The sequence below is a fragment of the Oryzias melastigma genome, linkage group LG12, assembly GCF_002922805.2.
Source record: "Oryzias melastigma strain HK-1 linkage group LG12, ASM292280v2, whole genome shotgun sequence".
NCBI lineage: Eukaryota > Metazoa > Chordata > Actinopteri > Beloniformes > Adrianichthyidae > Oryzias > Oryzias melastigma.
In genome coordinates this window covers 17,915,307-17,936,522 of record NC_050523.1, presented here as the reverse complement: position 1 = coordinate 17,936,522, position 21,216 = coordinate 17,915,307, and the positions used below count along the sequence as shown (strand labels likewise).

The 21,216-nt window shown below is 38.3% G+C and overlaps 1 protein-coding gene across 1 annotated transcript in view; it reads right to left on the bottom strand.

Moving 5' to 3' along the window:
* Positions 1-21,216, bottom strand: part of LOC112163111 (ephrin type-A receptor 5) — a 67,721-nt gene that overhangs the window by 44,290 nt on the left and 2,215 nt on the right. Inside the window, exons 2-3 of the mRNA XM_024299280.2 lie at positions 16,753-16,817; positions 5,324-6,044 (exon numbers count right to left, since the gene is read on the bottom strand). Coding sequence (XP_024155048.1) covers positions 5,324-6,044; positions 16,753-16,817 — 786 coding nt within the window. The remainder of the gene's footprint in view (positions 1-5,323; positions 6,045-16,752; positions 16,818-21,216) is intronic.

Below are 21,216 nucleotides of genomic sequence, written 5' to 3'. Positions count from 1 at the left end.
TTTTCAGAGCACACTGTATGGTGTGCATATAAACATAATCAGCAACTTTCTTCTCATGCATGTTATATTTTGGATGATTTTATTATTCCAGATTAAATAACATTCAAAGTGATGTAGTTAGATTTGATTTTTTGTGCATTCTTTTCTAAACACATTCTAAAAAAAAATAAAAAATAAATCACAAAAATATGTTTATTGACTGCCAAAATCAGGACAGATAACATAGCCCACCCTGTGTCACATTTGTCCATTTCCTGTTACAGCCTGGCAGCTGAAGGTTAATTAAAGTTGAGCGTGAGCGACTATCTTCTCAGCAGGGGGTTGAGCAGTTAACAGAATGCACCCAAAAAAATACGAGAAGAGCAAGCAGCCCGGGTCACAGGGAGGTCTGGGTCATTTTATAAACCTATAATAAAACAATAAACCTAATTAAGTCTAAGATCAGTCTTAAAAACAGATCAAAGTCATGCACAAGAAGAGAACGCCCAACAGGGGTATCCATAAGGATAAAAACCTCAGTGCCACACAAAAGCTGATAAGCTGCATTCAAGAGGAAGAGTGAAAACGTTTAAATAATGGAGGACAGATGCAGAGGGAGCATTTGAGGGCTGATAACCAGTTGAAGAATCAGGAGGGAATGGGGGAGTCTAAAGAAACTTAACATAAGCATAAAGGAAAGTATTAGTATAGAAACAGAAAGCTGGAAACATGGAAAATAAACAAAGACTTGGGGTGGTTTGTGGAGGCATCAAGCATTGTGTTATGTTCACACCGCACATTTGACACTTGTAGCCCACAGTGTTCACACTGGTAGCGCAGGCAGAGGAGCTTTCTTCTTTTTATTTTTCTACTGTTTACTCGCGCACCAATAGCTGAAAGAGGCTAGGCGCGAAATGTTGAAGTGGTGTAAATATTGCAAATCTTGCTCCAGGTTTTTTCTTTCACACCCCTTTTCCAATAGATGAAAGACTTGGTGTCATATTATTCCGACTGGGGATTAAATGCAACTAATTATTCCTCTATGATAACATTAATAAAATGAAATAAAACTAAAGAAAACATGTTGAGGAATTACCTTAAAGCTTTTCATTACTTTTTTTGTTGTTGTTTTTTGCATTTATCGCTGCAGTTAAAACAAGGCGGTTTTCTATTTTGTGATGAAATTAGTCATTCTATGTCACGGATGTCTGAAAACAAACACACCATCTATAAACTTTCCATTGCAGTTAGAAAAACATTTTCCTCAAATCTCCCATAAAAGTTTTTACAGCATTTAGCTTAAAGACCCACTTCAGTCATCTTGGGATCTATTATAAAAGTGGTCTTTTAATAATGACTGATGTTTTTTAGCCAAAATCCAAAAACCTGTGTTGTTTTCTAGGAGGTAGTTTCTGCAGAGCGGCAATAGAAATTCATCTTTGCGTTGAGAGCGGAACTGTCTGTGCGGAGCAACCCCATCCCCCCTTCCCATCACCATTGCCGAGAGCCTGGAGCAGGCATGGCATTTTTTTTTGTCTGCTCCTGGTTCACAACAATTAAAGTAAAATTTATTTTATATATAAATCAAAATTTTCATCTGAGGGGATCTTTAGGAACTGGGTCTGAAACATTGAGAAATATACATTAAAGTTGAACTTTTGACACCATGAGTGCTGTAAACACTCATGCTGAAATTTTTTTCTCTGTTCTAATTTTTTTTTTCTTTTCAAAACAGCAGCGAAGGCTTTATAACTCCAACCCAACAGCAGTTCAAAACCTTACCAGGAGAAAAGAGACCTAATGCACAGCTTCACACAGCAAGGAGTCCAGACACTCTCTTAGAGCCTTGAAAGCAGAATTAAACACTCCACCCTCTCAACATGAGTGACCGAAATGCACACAGAATGTGTTTACAAAGGCAGTGAACACACGCGGGTACAGACGCTGCCAAAGAGGAAATCCTGGAATGTTTTTCTCATGAGACATTTTCAAAGGCTGTCACTAACAGCCTCATCTACATACAAAAATATGAGGAAAATAAATATCCTATCGCTTCATTAGTTATAAAGAAGATGTAAAATTATTTAATTGAAAAAAAAGAACATTTTTGTGACTAAATGTGTGCAGCAGAAATGTTTTTATCTCAGAAAGTTTAACTAATGGTGAAAAAATTTGCATATCATAGAGATTGGTATTCCTAGAAAGAAAAATAAACAATTAAAAAAAAGAAAACTCATTAAAATTCTGGTGTCTCTACAACCAACTCTAAATGAGGCGGTGGCAGTTTTTCAGTTCAAAAAACAAAAAAAAAATCTCAGCCTAAGCTAATTATGAGAACAAAGAAACCGTCTACCTCCACACTTCTCTTTTCAACTCTGTATTCATAGAAAAGGTGATACAGATTTAATATGTGCAGCAAAAGCCTCTCTGTGCAACCGCAAAGCGCTTTTTTGTAACACCAAATTGAAAAGAAAAAAAAATCTGGTTTGAAATTGTTTTTAAAGTTTCTACAGTTAGTTAATATGCAGTTTGCAAATGAGAAAAAAAGAAACACTTACATTTGCAAGAACTACTCAAACCAAATCAGTAAAATTGCAGAAGTCTAATTAGCAGAGCAAAATGTGTGTGGCAAGGTAATGAGTGGTAATCATAACACTTGGAAGTATTCTCCTCCCCTCCGTCTCTGCTACTTTGGTGCAACAAGATAAGGTGGAGTTTTTAATAAGAATCACAAATGCAGCTGAAGTGCTTTTATCAGTCGTAACTGTTGAACTGTTTTACATAGATGTCTAGTGCTGACTGAGCTCTCTGTTACTATTTTCAGTGGAGATGGGACGACGTGCTTAAGCCTCGTCAGCCATACATATGTAACCGTAGTCTGGCTCAGTGTTGATGTGGCAGCATGACTCCACATACTTCCTCCTAATGAACCCTCAGCAGAGATGCCATATTTGACAGTCAAACCTCCATAGAGATGTCTCACTCTCTGCTCAAAAGCAGCTCTGGCTTGAGATTATCGGTTGGTCTCAACTTTGAGAAAAAGTCCTTTTAAAACCAACATATTCTCATCCCCAAGTCGCTACACATTGACGTTTGGTTAAGGCCCCTTCAACATCCCTTTTTGGGGTGTCCCCAACTCGTTATTTGACGTGCTGGCTGTTCCCATTAAATCACGGGTCCCCAACCTCCGGGCTCCAAACCAGGAACCAGTTCAGTACCACGAAAGGTGTTCCTGAACCTGACGCGGCGGCCGCATGTGTGAGGAGCTACCAGCTAATGCATTTAGGATGATCACTATAAGGAACGGAGTCTGTGGATATCTCAATTAGAATGTATGGAAGACAAATGATGCTGAGAAGAAAGGTTTATTCATTGTGAAGAGTTCCACAAAAACATTGGTAATCATGTCTCCATGCTTGGATTTATATGATTATCATTAAAAGATTTTCCTGGTGCAGGCGGCTGTGTCTGTATCACAGTCACTTCTGCAATGTTTCTGTGATGCAATGACCTGTTAAACTTCAGATACTTGAATTTTGGCTGCAGCGCCCCAATTCGCGCCCGTTGCTCAAATCACACCGTGGGACTTCAGATCACCTTATGTCGTGTCTGTTCTGTTGACGTAACATTAAAACAAGCCGCCTCCACCGCACAAATCATGGTCAGTGTGAATGCACCTTAACCCGGTACCGGATGCAGGACCAGACGCAGTACCAGACCCGAACCGGTACCAGATGTAGTAACGGATGTGAACTGGACGCGGTACTGGACGTGAACCATTACTGGGTTAGGATACCGGTACTGGATGCGGACTAGTTCTCGGGAAATTCCGGGGTCCACAACCATCGGGATGCAATACTGAAAGTGGACTGGTCAGCGGGACTTGAACTAGATGTGGTACTAAGCGCGAACCGGACGCGGTACCAGACGCGAACCAGTACCGGGTCAGGTTTTAGGGTACCTGCACTGGGTTAGGGTACTGGTAACCACGCGGAGTGGTCTTCGGTACCGCCAACCTAACCCAGTACCGGTTTGCGTCAGGTACCGCATCCGGTTCGCACCAGGTACCACATCTACTACCGTATCGGGTCCCACGGGCTAGTCTGCGTCCAGTACCGCATCCGGTACCATGTCCTGAGGGCTCAAATCAACATTACAAGGTTACAAATAGGAATTATTTACTATCTTTCTAGCTAAATGTCAGAAATGTAGGGTACGTTTTAACATGAAAATTAAGTTAAAGTTTGATAAATAATGGCTTAGTCACTTGCATGGGTAGGGGTGTAGATCTGTAGAGAAGCTGCAGGTTTTTGGGTTGTCCAGGTCTGTGGAGGGTCATAGACAGCTGAGGCTGCATCTTAAGGGGAGTGCAGGTGTAAAGGATGTCATGAAAATGCTGTGTGTGGTAAGTGTATTGCAATGTATTCGTAAAGACAATGAAAGTTGCACGCACGTATGAGGTATTGTACGGTGGCCTTAACACAGCACTGTAGTTTTTAGTGTGTCACACGCGCTGGCACCTTATTGACCGCACGCAACGCTGCATGCACAGGGTGTGCGGGTGATACACAAGAGTCCATAGGACGCTCATATGATAACCACACAACCAACCTTCTGATAGCATGATTTCTTAATTTCTAACAATCAGGCTGCAAGCACGAAGCGCAATGAGTGAGCAAGGGGCGCAGTTAGTTGAACTATATTAGTGGGCCCTAGTGCAGTACACAGGGTTTGAAGGGGCTCAAAAAAATACGTAAGACACGCCTGCTTTTAATCTATTTCATCTCCGTGCATGAACATTTTCACTCTACAGGCTCACCGAACAGTCTAACATTTTTTAGATCGCCCATATCCACCAGTAAAACAATTGTGACAAAAGCATCAACACCTAAGTAAGGAAAACCCAAGACAGAACGGGATGGAAACAGATGCACTGGGATCCTGAGGAGATGGGAATTAAGGTGCATGGAGGGAATATTTGGACACAAGTTAGAGCAGCAGCTGTATGAGAAAAGTAAAGTGCTCCTGGGCTCCAGGGAACACCCTGTATTTACCAAGTCGAATAAAAGCTCAGAGTATGTATGTAAGAAACACTCTAAGTAAAGTAATAAACAGATGTGTGCACATCCAACTAAAAATAAACATGTACGGATATGAAAATAAAGACAGGATGAAGTTAGCAACCAAAACAAACATAGACAAAAACACAAACTAATGGAAGCCCAAAAACTGGGTGATAATAAAGTAAACCAACAAAGCTTTAAGAAATACAAAAAAGTTTGACTAATTTATTTCACATTAAATCAAGCTAGATGATTAACATTTTAGATTTTTCCTTTCTCACCTTGACAAGATCCGCTGATTTCCTCATATCCTGGCTTGCAGACACACTTCCCGATTGGCACCAGCCATTCTCCTTCTGTGCTGCAGTGCATCCGAGGTGGCTCGTATAAAGGCAGAGAGTTGTTGACGCAGTGTCCCACAACCTCCACCAGCTGTGAAGCCTCTGAGCCGGGGATGGTGTCAGGAAACTCTGCAAGGCTCTTCACCAAGAACGGGCAGCGTTTGTAGAAAACCCGCACAGACACCAAAGCAATGCAGGCCCCCAAATCTTGAAACGCCAAGTAGAAGCCTTTATGGGTCAGAGGACCTAAATCGCGAACTTCGGTGTTGAGCTTCATCACACGATCCCCCAGATCCAACTCGGTGAAGCTCTCGTCAGCTGCTATGGTGTCCACTTTGATATATCTGTTCTCCTTTAGCACCCTCTCCTCCTCTTCAGTCATTCCAGTTCCATCTCTCATCTCTCCATCCTCACCTTCCTCTTCATCCCCATTAGTTTCGTAGTAATACATGTTAAAAGTCTCTTTGCAGGTCCCGACTCCTCCAGGCAAGCTGTTACAGTCTCTCAGGGTGAATTTGAGCTCAATGTACACCCGCTGGGCACCCTCAGTCAGGATCCAGTTGGTGTAGAGCCAGTTGTTCTGGTTCTGTTCCATCACGCGGCACACTTGGTATGTGTGGATGGGGGCGTAGTCTTCATCCACTTCACCAATCTCCTCCCACTTAAGCAGACAGAAAACAGAGTTCAAATTATTAAAATCATGTTCACGAGAAACCATTTAGAACATTATTTTCTCTATGATATGAGATTTGCTTTAATCTGTTCATATATTGATCCCATACAGGCCACTTAAAGGTTACAGTATTGCCACTGCAACTCTAGATGTTTTGGTTCACACTGCAAAAGAATATGGAAAGACAAGCAAACATTTTTTTTCGGTTTCAAACCTTTAACTGGAAAGCTGTTGGCTTCATTTATGGCGATTATAAAAATATGACTGCTTGTAATACAACATGTACATAAAGTATAACTTTATTAGTATTCCTCTTATCATTTTTTGTTCAGGAGGAACATTTCAAATGTTATTCTTGTATACAGTAAAGATAATCGAAAGTCTCTCTCTGCAAATCCTATCGGATTGTTTGTCCTTATTGTCAAAAATGATCAAAGTATTTATTTAAACAGTAAGTACAGATATAATATTTGAATGCAACACAACATCCAGAAAATACACTTGTTGGCCACTTTATTAGGTACACCTGTCCAAATGCTCGTTAACGCAGGTTTCTAATTAGCCAATCACATGGCAGCGACTGAATGTATTTAGGCCTGTAGACATGGTCGAAATGATCTGTGGCAGTTCAAAATGAGCATCAGAATGGGTATGAAAGGGGATTTAAGTAACTTTGAACGTGGCATAGTTGTTGGTGCCAGACGGGCTGGTCTGAGTATTTCAGAAACTGTTGATCTACTGGGATTTTCATCCACAACCATATCTAGGGTTCACAGAGAATGGTCAGAAAAAGAGAAAATATCCAGTGAGTGGCAGTTCTGTAGATGGACATGCAGAGTCTAATGTCCGGATGGCCAGACTGATTCAAGCTGATAGAAAGACAACGGTTACTCAAATAACCACTGGTTACACCCGAAGTCTGCAGAAGAGCATCTCTGAGCACACAACGCATCCAAATTGAAGGAGTTGGGCTACAGCAGCAGAAGAGCACACTCCTGTCAGCTAAGAACAGGAAACTGAGGCTTCAATTCACACAGACACCAACATTGGACAATAGAAGATCGGGAAAACGTCGTCTGGTCTGATGAGTTTCTCTTTGTGTCAACAACATGAAAACATGGATCTATCTTGCCTTGTATCAACAGTTCAGTCTTGCGGTTGAGGTGGGGGATATTTTCTTGGCACACTTTGGTCCCCTTTGAACCAACTGAGCATCATTACAACACCACAGCCTACCTGAGTGACCATGTCCATCTCTTTATGACCACAGTAAACCATCTTCTGATAACTACTTCCAGCAGGATAAAGCACCATGTCATGAATCTGGAATCACCTCAGACGGCTTTCTAGAACATGGCAATGAGTTCCCTGGACTCAAATGACCTCCACGGTCACCAGATCTCAACCCAATAGATCACCTTTGGGATGTAGAGGAACAGGTAATTAGCATCATGAATGTGCATCTGACAAATCTGCAACAACTGTGTGATATTATCCTGTCATTATGGACCAAAGTCTCTGAGGAATGTTTTCAGTACCTTGTTGAATCTATGCCACCAAAGTTTAAGGCAGTTCTGAAGGTAAAACGGGGTTCAATTCTGTACTAGCAAGGTGTACCTCATAAAGAGGCTGGCGAGCATAGATATTAAATCTTTATGTGACAGCCGTGGCCAAGAGGTGAAAACAAGAATAAATATACAAAAATTGTTTACTTGTCCCAAAACTCAAGTCTAAAGTCTTATTTTTGAGGTCAAGCCCCTAGTCTCTGCCTGTGAGACCTCAGAACGACACGACTCCAAGTCTCCATGTCTGGTGTAGAAACAACAAACAATAGAAAAGTCACAGTAATCCGATTCTTAAAGGTTAGATAGTGGTTAGGAATCCCTAAAGAAAAAAGCTTTGTATTCATCCAAAGTTCTAGACAATAACATAATCCGTTTATTTCTGATTAACCACAACAGGCTGTTAAAAGGTCATGGTTTCTTAAAGGCACAAATTGAAGGGGTTGGATTATTTAACTGTTTAATCTAAAAAGTGGAAAAAGCATATATGTTTGAGTTAATATGTATATTTAAACAGCCAACATTGCTCATGTCCTGCTTATGCACAGAATTGTGCACGGTTCTGTGTGTGCTTGTGTGTCATAGGCAGTAGCATTAATTCCTTCTGCAGGTCTCCTGGGACACGACTATTATCTGCATCACTAGCACGCTCCCATGGCTAATACAAGCGCTTCATCATGTCACTGTAATTTGGCCAGAGGGACCAGACTATGATCTGGTGTTACAGCCTAATAGCTCAAATTAATCAATCCTTGCCGCAGCAGTTGTACACAACCTTTTGTCTTTGTCTTCCTTTTAACGTCTTGTTCTTCATTTGATTCTGCTCAAGTCTAAAGGCTTTACAGCTCCAATTACTGACTTTATGGTGAATAATGTGGGTATTCTTTCTCGTCATTAGACATTTGTGTGTTGTTAAGCGATGATTCTTCAAGCATTTACATGTTCACATTAGAGTATCACAATCCTTTAATGATTTTAAAAGGAAAACGGTCCTTTTTTACTTCTCAAGAACACGGTCAAAACTGTTTATTCTTCACTCAACGTTTTGACATTTTTGAGTTTGACTACCAGTCAACGCCAGTTTCATGCTTGCCCTTACAAGGGTAGGCTCCCAAAAGCTCAGTCCGTACATGCTTGGGTGTAAGTGAACCCCCACTTCTCCTTGACTTTGCCCCAGTCAGTCCCAGAGCAGACATTAAGCTTCTTACTGGTTAGATCACACAGATCCTCCAGCCTGTTCTTAGATTTACACAGCTTAACACAAACACTCACATACAGACATGTCTGCTGGACTACCAGTTGCTATTATTAATCCATCAGGGAACTGAACAGATGACCTCCTCTCCATCTTGCAGAGAACCAGACAAATTTAGTAACAGAACCGAAAAGAGTAGTTTGTGTTGTTATCACTGGAAGTCCACCAAATCTGCTGAATTTAGTGGGGCCGGTTATTAATATAAAAACAATAAAATCATGCATTTTGTGGTACAAGCACCAAATTTGGCATGAATATAGGATCCTCTTTCAAAATACTCATGTTAGGTTCTACATTTTGTGCATTACCAGCACATCTTGTTGAGATTGGGGCAAATAGATATTTTATTTATTTTTCAGAACAATTGAGTGTGTGACCTCCTTTTTTACAAACTGCTACCCTTTTGGATTTTCTTTGCGGCTTTCTGAAAAAGGGGATCCTAAGGTACATCCATGCTAAGGTATGGTGGTCAACTCCTGATCGGAAGATTGCGGATTCGATTCCCGCCTTGCCCGCCCATGTGTTGAAGTGCCATTGGATAAGACACTGAACCCCACATTGCCTCTGGTGGAAGGCTGGCGCCAGTGTTCGACAGCGGAGCCGCCACCAGTGTGTGAATGTGGTTGTGAATGGGTTTGTGACTGTAAAGCTTTGGGCCTTAAAGGAAGGTAGAAAAGAAAAAGCTCTATGTAAATATACACCATTTACCATGCTAAATTGGGCACTTGTACCACAAAGTGTATGATTTGTCAAAAATATCAACCTAACTGTCTTAGCTATTTTATAAACATGACTAAGAACTGACACCTAAATGAGTAAATGTCTGACTTGTTAAAATTTAGAAGCAAATACCATCTAGAAATAGTGGAAAGGTCCAGCGGCCCGGTGGCTCAGTGGGCTAGGTGAAGGGCTGACACGCAGGAGCCCTGGGTTCAATTCCCAGGGTTGTCCACTGATCTCCATCCAGATTAGGTCCTTAGGCAAGACCCTTGACGCTGCTGCCTAACTGGGTCCCTGTGCCCCTCAAGTACAGGGTTGTGTCAGGAAGGGCATCCGGCGTAAAAACTCTGCCAGATCACTGATGTGAAACAGTGGTAAGGGATAAGCTGAAAGTGAACTACTACTTCTAAATCAATGGTGACTGTTTTGGTTGGAGTTTCAGCAACTCCTCTACAATAATGATTTAGCAGCCATAAATACATTTTCTTGAACAGCAATATACAAACAAATTTAAAAAGTAAACAGGGTCAGGGATCTACCACTATAGATCTACCACTTTCCTTGTATTTTTAACTCTTCCCATAGCTTACTTTCTGCTGCTTACTTAGATCAAGTGTTTCGTCATATAGTCTTTGGGATGACCCAGTCCACATAATTATCTTGAAGACCCCAGAATACATAAACTACCAGTCATGGCTAGGAATATGACAATAAGTGTTTTACAGAATTAAAAACATCTTTCAGACAGTTACCTGACTTCTCTAAAATCCCCACCCTTCTTGTTTTTGGTGTAAAATCTTTACATATATTAATAAATGAGTAACTTATTTTATATTGGGACAAAAAATCTTTGTTTGTCTGTCCAATAATAATAATAACACCAAATGTAATAACCCCTTTAACACGAGAGCTGTCACTGGTGACATCTAACTAACACACACTCTTTGACAGACCATACATTTTAAATCGTTTATGCATGGAGCTAAAAGTCTGGTGTTAAAGGGTTCTTGTGGTTCCAATTTTGGATTTTTTTTTTTAACGGAGAAGTGTTTTGTTGTGAGTTTTTGATAACCTAATCAGTTCCACGCTGCCTGGTCTGAGCCTACAATGTCTCTAGCCTAACTGATAAGCTTCACATAATGAATACCACAGTTATTGCTGTCATGCAAAAACACAACTAGATCAGGACTTTTAGATTTATAAAGGACCCTGGAATAGATCAGGGTCCTTCATAAATCTGAGCTTCACAACCTACTGGTTCCTACAAACGTCAAGGTTCATTCACTTCTCAGATGACAGAGTTTCTGTCCAATATATAGTTGCCATAACCTATTAAAATCAAAGATTAAAATAAATGGTGAAGATTTTGATCCCTTTAAAGACATCGTAGGTGGACTTGGGCTTTAATGTGAACAAGCAAAAAGCCAGCAGACTGAGTTAGGTCCCTGTGGTGGTAAATATACAACCTTAAGGCCCTCTCATCCGCATCTTATTTCCTCCTCCATCCTTTTTCCCCACTCAACTCCCAACACAGAAAAATCCCTATAGGCATCCCTGCAGCTTCTTATTAGTGTGTGTGTGTTCACTTTTTCTGACTATTAGATGTGTGAGTGTGTGTCTGCATGACGCATCCATCAGCAGACCCCCTGTGGCTGCGCTGAGTACTCTCCCAGCTCTAATTCTATAAAGCCGTCTCTAGCTTATTATTACCACGCATTACCACTGACCACTGTGACACTGTAACAGAACAGTTCCTCCTCCCCTCCGCCTCCTCTACCAGACAACACTGCTGCCTTCCTGTTTCCATCTCCATCTCATTTATTCCTCTTCTCTTGTCTTAATCTACCGTCTTTTAATTCCTGCCACTACAGGAAATGTCTAGTTTTTCGTGTTCAGCATTCCTCCTTTATTTGAAAAATCTCTGGTGCAACCTGAACATTTTTTCCTCAATTTTCTTTTTCCTCTACACATTTTCTTTTTTACTGTTCAGCCACTTTTTCTCTTTGTTTGCTATTTATTTATTTAGTTTGTTCCAAATATGTCACAGATAAACATCTTGACAAGCACAATTTACGGCCTGCCCACATCTAGAATATATATATATGTTTTTTACTGTGCCTAATTTTTGATGGGGAAGGGTCGATTATACGCACACAGAATCATAGAAACTGATGAGGATTCATAATAATAGGCTGGCAACCATCAGCTGTAGTGGTGAAGAGGAAAGAGAAAACCTATCTGCCAGAGAACATTTTTGATGGGAATAATAAATGCTGGAATTTTTGGTCACAAACAACATAAAAATCATAATTTATTAACTCTTATAACAGCATATTTTTGAATATGAAAAGCTTTTTTTTGCAGATCATCACTAACTACTAAAAAAATGGCAATCATATTTTGCTGCTGTTGAGCTGATAGAAATCAAGTCAATCCCAAAAGATTCAATTATGTCAAAACTGTATGGGCAGAAACGACAAAAAAATAAATGAAAGACATCATTTTGTGAAGTTTTTATTTTACACTTCTCTTTGCAGAAAACAACTTTATTTCCTATCAGTGCTGCAATATCATGTCATCTTATTGCATCAGCCACACCTGGACTTGTCAGACTCAGTCATGGCAAAAAAGTTTAACCTTTTGGTTTGAACTTAATTTTTGTAATTTTTACAAAAACAAAGTTTTGATGTATTTTTTATTTGTCATTATTTTAATTTTACAGTCATTTGGTTTCAAGATCTTTTTTAGTTTGGATATTTTCTTAGGTGTCGGTTCGATTTGATTCATGAATCTAGCTCAACGATTCACAGATCAAACTGTTTTAATTATATGTTTTTTTTCCTATATCTTTTTACTGCATGCATGTCAACTACAATGATATAGGGTTGGGTTGATAAAACCTATGAATCTATCTGAATTGATTTGAGCTTGATAGATCAATAATTGATCCATAAAAGTAGAGATCAAACTTTAATTGAATTGATCTATGCTCTGGTAAATTCAATAGACAATGGAAATTATCAGCAATACCCAGCCATATAATGAAATGTATTAAATCATTATCATTTATATCTTTATTTAGGACAACACTAGTATTGGTAGCTGCAGCTGTGAAGATTATAAATTGTGCTTATAAATTTGTATATCGGTGCAAAGCCGGTATAAAAAGTCACTTTTGTCATCGACAACCCACCCAATCTGCTAGCGCGCTCACCTCCCATGAAGTGTGAGCAGGAGAAAAAATGAAGTACTAGAAGACAGATGGTTGACACCAAAAATAATCTACAGAATTGTCAAACTTCCACCAACAAACTCAGAGTAACTTCATTACTTATTTTCTGTGATTAATTAAAGGTATACTCTTGATTTCTAAACTTAAGCAGATTATATGTAAATCTTTATGAGTTTACTAAACTAAAATGTATTAATGCAAGATGAGAGACGAGGCATCTGAAAACTTTTGTGTTACAAATGCAAAAAATGTATTTTGAAAGCAAAGATTACATATTTTTATTTGCAACTTTTTGCAACATTTTGTTTGCGTTTTAGTTCATCTTTATCTCAAAACTGTGACTTTTGTTCACAACGTGGTGGCACAAAAATCCCTCCATAGAATATTGCTGAATCCATCAATTAGGGATGTAATTTAAAACATTTGTCTGATAATCATACAGACTTAATGGCTGCCACTCGGTTGACTGACGCATCTTCCAGAGGTTTAATCATTTACTGCATTTTACACTTCACACGGCGCCTATTTGACCACTTTTTGTTTCAGCGTATACTTCAGGGACTTTTCAAAGCGCATCCAACGCTTGACAAAAAAAGCAGAGCAGAAGGAAGCGACAAGTAATGGTGAGATAAAAAGGCAAGATGATGAAAAGAACGCGATGAAATGGGGATGAGGAGGGAAGCAAATGTTTTGGGATATAAAAAGTAAGAAAAGGGGGGAGAAAAAAAAAAAAGAGTGAAAAATGGGGAGAGGGAGAGCCGGCGAGGAAGAACAGTCACACCAGGAATGAAAGGAACCATCTGGCGAATGAGACTTCAAGTAATAAAGACTATCTGTGCTTTCTCCACGACTTATTCAGCCATGACTGGAAGTGTGAAGGAGTGTGTGTGTGTGGGGGGGGCTGCAGATGGAGTGCTATTGTGCAAACACTGAAGATTAATTAAATGGCTAACTACAATGATGAATATTATTTAACATGCCAAAATGGATATTAAATATTTAGTCTGACAGGCGTGTTTATGCTGCTTGTTAAACTTCCACTTTAATCTATAAAAACATTAATAAAGAGAACACAAACAGCTAATGGAAATATCATTACCAGACATTTAAAATGTCTAATCATGTCTTACTTTCTCCATGGATTGTTGAAAACACACATCCCCATCGTGCCTTCATTAATATGACTGCACATATGTCTGCTTTTGTCAGCACATCCTTCATCGAAATACTGAAAAGCTACATGATTTGAATACCCAGAGCTAAAAAAAAAAAACCTGATGTCAGCACTATTGGTCCACTGGGTATATCTGCGTATTTGTAGAGATGGATTGAGACTATACGCAGCCTTTTTGTGGGCATCAAATACATGTACAAATGTTTTTTTAAACAAAAACTCCATGGAGAATTGAGCATTTTTGCTGACAAAAGTAGAAACATTTAGAAAAATAGTCAAGCAGATCTTTTATAAGTTACTCTAAACACACAGATCTAGAAGGGTTGTTCTAGTTGAAATCCAATAAGTGTTTTTCATACAAAAAATACTTTTTTTCACCTTCAAAACTCATTTCTAATGACCCTTCACTTTTGGAATTCTTTGAAAATATTAGGCTGTTCTATGGTGACTTTCAATATATCATTCATAAACTCAAAGTAAGCTGTAATGGACTGAACACCTTTGATTAAACACTGTAGTTCCTGAACTTTATTGTATTAAAGGGAACTATGTGACATCTAATGAGTCACAACTATCTGACAAGCAATAGATTTGAGCAACAAACAAGTGTAGATTTGATCATAATTATTATATATTTTTTGTGATTTAAATCTTCATATTTTGACAGAAGCTGATTATCAATATGAATTAAACTTTTGAACAACCTTTTGTTCTGAGAAAACGAGTTAAAAGCATCATTAGAATCAATGATAACATGAGCAGAGTTCAAACTGAACTGATATGTTTTTTATTTTTTTTATTCTATCTTAATTGTATGCAGATATTAATGCAAATGTTCTACAGCCCCATTAATGTATTAAAGTCCTCATCTTTGAATGTTTGTTGTTTATGGCAGTGGTCGGTCTGTGGGCAGCTAGTACCGGCCCGCACAGAAAAAAACATTTTTTCTGTTTTATTTCTAATCTGCATGTGAAGGAAGTTTTATTTTGGAAAACTACCGGGTTCTCTTTCCCACATCCGACTCATTTCTGATGCATGTCAAGCTGCTCAGTCACATGTCAAAAATACATCCATTTATTTTCTTAAAGCGGTAAACGCTGACTTATGGCCCGCAAGCTAGCAAAGTTAGCAAAAAACAAAAGTTTTCTGTAAGTTTATTTTTGCAGAAAAGGACCAGATAGCTTTTAACTATAACATAAAAGAATGCTGCATTTAACAGACAAAAATACAGAAGTTTTTACTCCAAATAGGGATTTGTTGTTCTCGCTCACCATAATAATAATGCAGAATATTCCGCAATCTAATGTTACGGAGATGTTGCTAATAAAGTTGCTCAGACAGTGATTGACATTTATTACTACATTTAAGTGAGTGTTTTAAAAGTCATGTCAAGACACTTTTATTTAGAAGAGCTTTTTGTTAATCTAATTTTGTTTTTTTATTACGTTTTGCTTTTACTGCCTTTTATTTTTGTTTGACTGCAATATCTGTATTTTTATGTGTTTTTACTTTTGTGAACGATTTGTTTCTAGGAAGGTGCTATAGAAATGAACATTTAATTCCTACATTCAGAAAATACCAGTCTTAGTAACCGTTATTTATTTATTTATTTATTGGGAGAGGGGTTGTATTCCTCTCCCACAGATACGTCAAAATGAAATTCATTTTAGGTTTCTTTATTTTTTCTGGTTACTGTGCACTGTAACCATCGCTGTCCACATTGCAAAAACAATTCTGAAAAAGATGAACGCTCTCTAAAAAATACCATAAACACACACCAAGCCCCCAGCCAATAACTGAGCTTTATAGGTCGTACCAACAACAGATTTCTACCTGGTGCGTTCACTGAGCTCCGTAACTTTGAACGCTTAGGGGAACCTAAACATCCACCCAGCCCAACTCATTTCACCTCAGTATATGGTGTATTTTAAAAGCTTAAGTTGTCCTCCACTTTGACAATTATGGGTTAAGGGAGAATCTGTTTCAAATTTGAATGGTTCCTACACCAAATTTAGTGTGCAAATATATTTTAAGCCAGAATCAGATATTTGAAAAGAGAATGAAGATTAACTTTACCCTTAAAAGTTAAGGGAAACTAAAAAAGACAGAACATTTTGAAGCCCATTTTAACCTCCTACAGGCCGGTACGTGAAAATAGTGATATCAAACTGACCTGAGACCTGAAAAAGGTTGAGAATCACTGGTTTATGGGATCTGCAAGTTCTTTCACACCAGTGTTTTTCTCAATCCTAGTTCAGGTTGAAGCTACTTCCGTGCAATGACCATAGCTCCCTGTCCTCTGCAGGACCGGTTAGTTTAATAAATGAACCAGAGCAGGGAAACATGTAAAGCATGAGGGCCAGAAAGCTGGAGTCATCTAAAATCAATACTTTCATTTTTTAGGCTTTCAAGCTACTTTCCACCAAAATTTTAAAACAGTTTATGTTTATTTTAGGATTTTTATTTTTTATCTTAAGTTTGCAACAAACGCCATTCACTTCTTCCACAGTTGATGCTCAGCCCGACTTCACAAACAAAATAAAGCTGATTCCCCAACCAAGTTTTTGACCCTTTTTATCAATCAAATTTGATTCATTCCATCAAAATGGAACATTCAAACACATAATACTGGAGACTTTTATAGGTTTATTTTGGGAAATTATAGATGAGCTTAAAGACATTCATTATGCACCAACTATGACAAGGTTTTTCTGAAAAAAAATCTAGTGGAATTTGCCAAGAGACATACTTACTCCATTCTTAGGGTAAGCCACCCATCCTAGGTCTCCCATCACAGAGCGGGAATCCAGCAGGTTAACTGCAAAAGATTCAAACACACAAGAAAATTAAAAAAAAAAAAGATACCATTGTAAAAGATTTACACTTGAAGCCCCAATCTAATACTAAGAGATTTTCTCTCATTCCTTTGGCACTTATTTCATTGTTGCTCATCTGTTTCCAACTTAGGTTTGCCATTTTTTAGCATCTGCACAATTTTTGTGGCGTAAAAATGAAGAAAATAAAAAGCAAAAACAGCCTCTGACTCTTGGTCTTTTTATGAAGCTCAACCTTTGAGTATCGGGGTCCACAGCCCAACAAGGAACACAGACTTGTACATTAAATAAAAAGAAAAAAAGCTTCTGCTCTGCCGCTCTCTTGAAAGCAGTCAAGTGAAATTACTTGACCGCTCCACTCCTCAAAACACCTTTTGAACACTTGTGAGATGCTGATAACAGTGCAGTTGTTTACCTTCCATATCAGCGCAGACTGACTATTTTATATCTAAAAAGTAAAGAAAGCTCTTAGCGACAACAAAAAAAAAAGCAAACTCTTTTGTAATTATGACTTTTAATGCCTGGAGGGTCAAAGCACAGTGAGCGTGTTTTCATCGTGGTGCATTGTCATCATCTTTAGCTGTAATTCAGCTCAATGCAAGAAGTCGGAGCCAGACGGACGTGAAACTTTTCCCACAAACATTCACTGAGGGGTGTTTGGATGCAGGAAATGGACAGGTGTGAGGACTTAAGTGAATTTGACATGTGCCAAAGTAGTGCTTCCGGATGACCGAGTCCGAACAAACTTTCACTGCAGTTTTTAAGGCCAGCCTCATTAGTCACATTAACACATGATGGATGCCTTTTAGAATGGCTGAGAATTTTCCTCTTAGTTTGTCTCAGCCTGCAGGGTTATAAAAACCACCTGGAATGTTATCAAGTCAGTGTTCAGTTTGCTTTATCTGTCATATTAATGTACTCTAGGTTTGAAACGTGTATGCAAACAATAAAAGAGTAAAGTCCGAGGCAGCATTTCACTGATAAGTGATCAGACTTTGCAACGCCTTAAAGTCCCATAATGTTCTTCTATTGTAAAGTCGTTCCCAGAGATATTTTAATTATAATTGGTTTAAGAAAAAAAATTAAAACTTTTTTAGTTTTTTTAAGGCATATTTTTTATGCACAATGGTAGTATCTCATTAAAAAAAATAAATTTTGGTTTGTGGGTGAGCTCTGTTTGCACGCTAATGCGCAAGCTAACATTAGCGATGCAAAAATAACGACGAGCAATATTGGATCAATCCAGTTGTACAGTTTTGAGCCAGAATTGCAATTCGCTAGAGCACGAGTGTTGAAAGCTCATCATTTCTCGGACACCTAAGAGTGAGCGGGCCAGAAGGGAGACTTTCAGTAGCTGGGTCATTAGTCTGAGCATTTCCATCCGGTTTTCTGATCAAACACAATTTGAGTAAAGAAATACCCAGAAATGCAGTTTTATCATTTATTATGAGAAAAATGCTAAGAGAAATTAAAAAATCATGTCTGAATTCCTTCCCTACACACTATATAGTTCACTATATAGTGTGTTTGCCATTTTGTCGTGCCAAAATCGAGTACTTGAGAAATTTCCCACTAGCAAGCATCAATGCTCACTACATTAGCAAATAGACCACAATGCATTGTGGTTAAACAATTTTTGCAAAAAAAAAAAAAAAACGTGTTTGTAATTTTTTTATAAGCCATTCACATTTTCACAGTGGAGTCACAAACAGACATCGTGAAATGTTCGGATTAATTTGATTTTCACTTTGTGAAATTGTTGATGTCATATCCAGCGTTTAAGAAAAATAAAGAAGAGTAGGTAGCATGATGTCTGAATTGCTTTTAAAATTCAGGGCACTATAAACTCCCACACCATATGTATTTTATTTTAGTAGTTAGGGGTTAGGAAAGAGGGCCATATTTGGTGAAATGGAAATGTGTGATGGCCAACCATTCGGCCTGACGTTCTTTGAACTATTTTAATAACATTCAATTTAAATTAACATTTTATTGTAATGACATATTTCTCATTTCGTCCCATAGAACACAAACACATCTAAATTATTTTTTATCCACATTACTGTCACTTTGTCAACTTTTTGTTACGTTCATTCCGAGTTAGCTTGTCGTAGTTAGCATGTTTCATCTGCCTCTTGATATTGAACTCCTCTTAGCATATTAAGCAGACACAAGTGTTTCAAATTTCACTTAAAAAATATGCAATTTCCTGGAAGCGGTGGCCCTCACTGTCAGCTTCCCTTTCATACGACAGTGTTGCCACAGGTTTGTAACGTTAACCACAATCAAGAAATCGTACACAAATTTTAGAAAGAGCAGGGGACTAAATATGATTGATTTTATGAAAGAAGCATGCGGGCTGATAGAGATTTAAACAGACTTTGGACATGCCTGAGCTAAAGTTAAATGGAGACGTAAGAGTTTTCCTGGGTTAGGTCTGCAAGAGTAAGTTTCTTGTTTTTATAAAGTGAGGTTCACTAAAGTGAAAAATCAGTATAAACAACTAGTTAAAAGTGTGTTTATATGTTAACCCTTTCACACCAGAGCTTAGCTTCTTTCAACTACTGTAACTCCTCAATAGTTTTCAACGTAACTCCAATAGAGAAAAGCAATCTTGTGCCGTTTCAATTCACATTTGTAACGTGTTGCATATCTGACATGAAAAGACACTTTTCCTCACATCAGAATCCACTGATTCACGGTAAATGAGTTACACAATCTCAAAGATTGTGTGTTATTTTGGTGACATCTCCATTGTTGAAGGGTTCAATTACCTATCAAAAAACAGAACCGTCTAGTCGATAAAGACCAGCAGTGGCATGTCTTACTCTGAAGTTACATGCACTAAGATAAGAAATGCTATAAAACATCATTCGTATCATTTCAAAGAGCGATAACCAGCAGCAGGTCGTAAGAACACAGCTGCTTTAAACCAGAACAGGAAGAAAAAAGTCGGCAGAACCGCAGAAATCCTCCTCATGAAACCCCTCCCCACACACACCCCTCATCTTCCTGTCTCTACTGCTCTGCAGAGAATAATAAAATATGTCCTTAGGAGGCGATTAGACAACTAATTAGGCCATAAAGAAGAGATATGTAATATTAAACTAGATCACAAAGAATGCCTCCTTCACTGCGGTTCGCTCTCTGAGGATCAAATCACCTAAAAAAGTTAAAGCCTGGCGCTGAATGGAAGACATAAAGGTCTTAAATTACATTACTTCAACGAGTTGAAATCTGCTGAAGAGCGAGGGGAATATTGACAAAAACTGTGACCGTTTTTTTTTTTTGCATTTTCATTTTCAACTACACACTTGAGTCAGCCATTACCTTCAACTCACCTGAGTGATGTTTAATGTAGTCTTTCTATTAGAGCCACACAACATGCAATTTCTTCAACGCATTTCCTTTTTTTTTCTTCTTCTTCTTTATGCACCTCCTGATATTTGAGCGTGGCATTTACATGCCAGCTCTGATTGCTCTGGGGTTAATGGCCTGCCATTTCTCCACACACACATCCACACACACACAAAAAAAGTCTCAAACCCATTTCTAGTATCTTACAGCGAACTAGAATGTTTGATTATGATTAACAAGATGATGGGTTTTAAAATCTCTCTGTGTGAGATTTGACACAGCCTATATTTTTCCAGTATCGTTTATCAAAAACAATATTGGAAAACACCAGATGTGAGGCAGCTGGCTCCGGTTCTAAATCGATCAATTCAAATGAGAAAAGATTTGTTTCAAGAGAGAAAAGAAAGAAATCAACACGAAAAAATGTTCCTTTCACTCATCGATCAGGACACTTTTAAAAAGGAAAGATTCCACTGTACAACTGGATTTATTCAATGATTAAATAAATCTAATGTTTCTTTGCAGACTGTCAGAGAGAAAAAAGTCAAGAAATTAAACATTTTGAATGACTTTACCCAAAGAATGAGAATGAGTGAAGTGAGAAAAATTGGCTTGTTCGATTATAGACTTTGCTCTCATTTCCAATTATGCACATGGATTATGTAATTATACATTACAATGCAAATATGCACCATATTAATCAAAATTTCCCCCTTGAGCCAGGATTTTTAACTGAAAGCTAGAAGGGTTTTCAGTCAGATTTGAAGACAAGATTCACACTTAAACCAAATAAATAAAGATTCAAATGTGATTATTTTTTAGGTCATAGCTTGCTGGTTAGTTGGGCTGTACCAGCATAGGAATTCAAACACTGGTGTTCTTGGACAAATAAAAATAATCCCTTAAGGAGTTGAATTGTTTTTGCAAGTAAGAGCATTTGGGCTCTTTTTATAGAGCTGTGAAAGAGGTGTGTCCTATCCTATTAAGAATGGAGTGAATGCCCAAACCCCCAGTGAAGTAATTTAA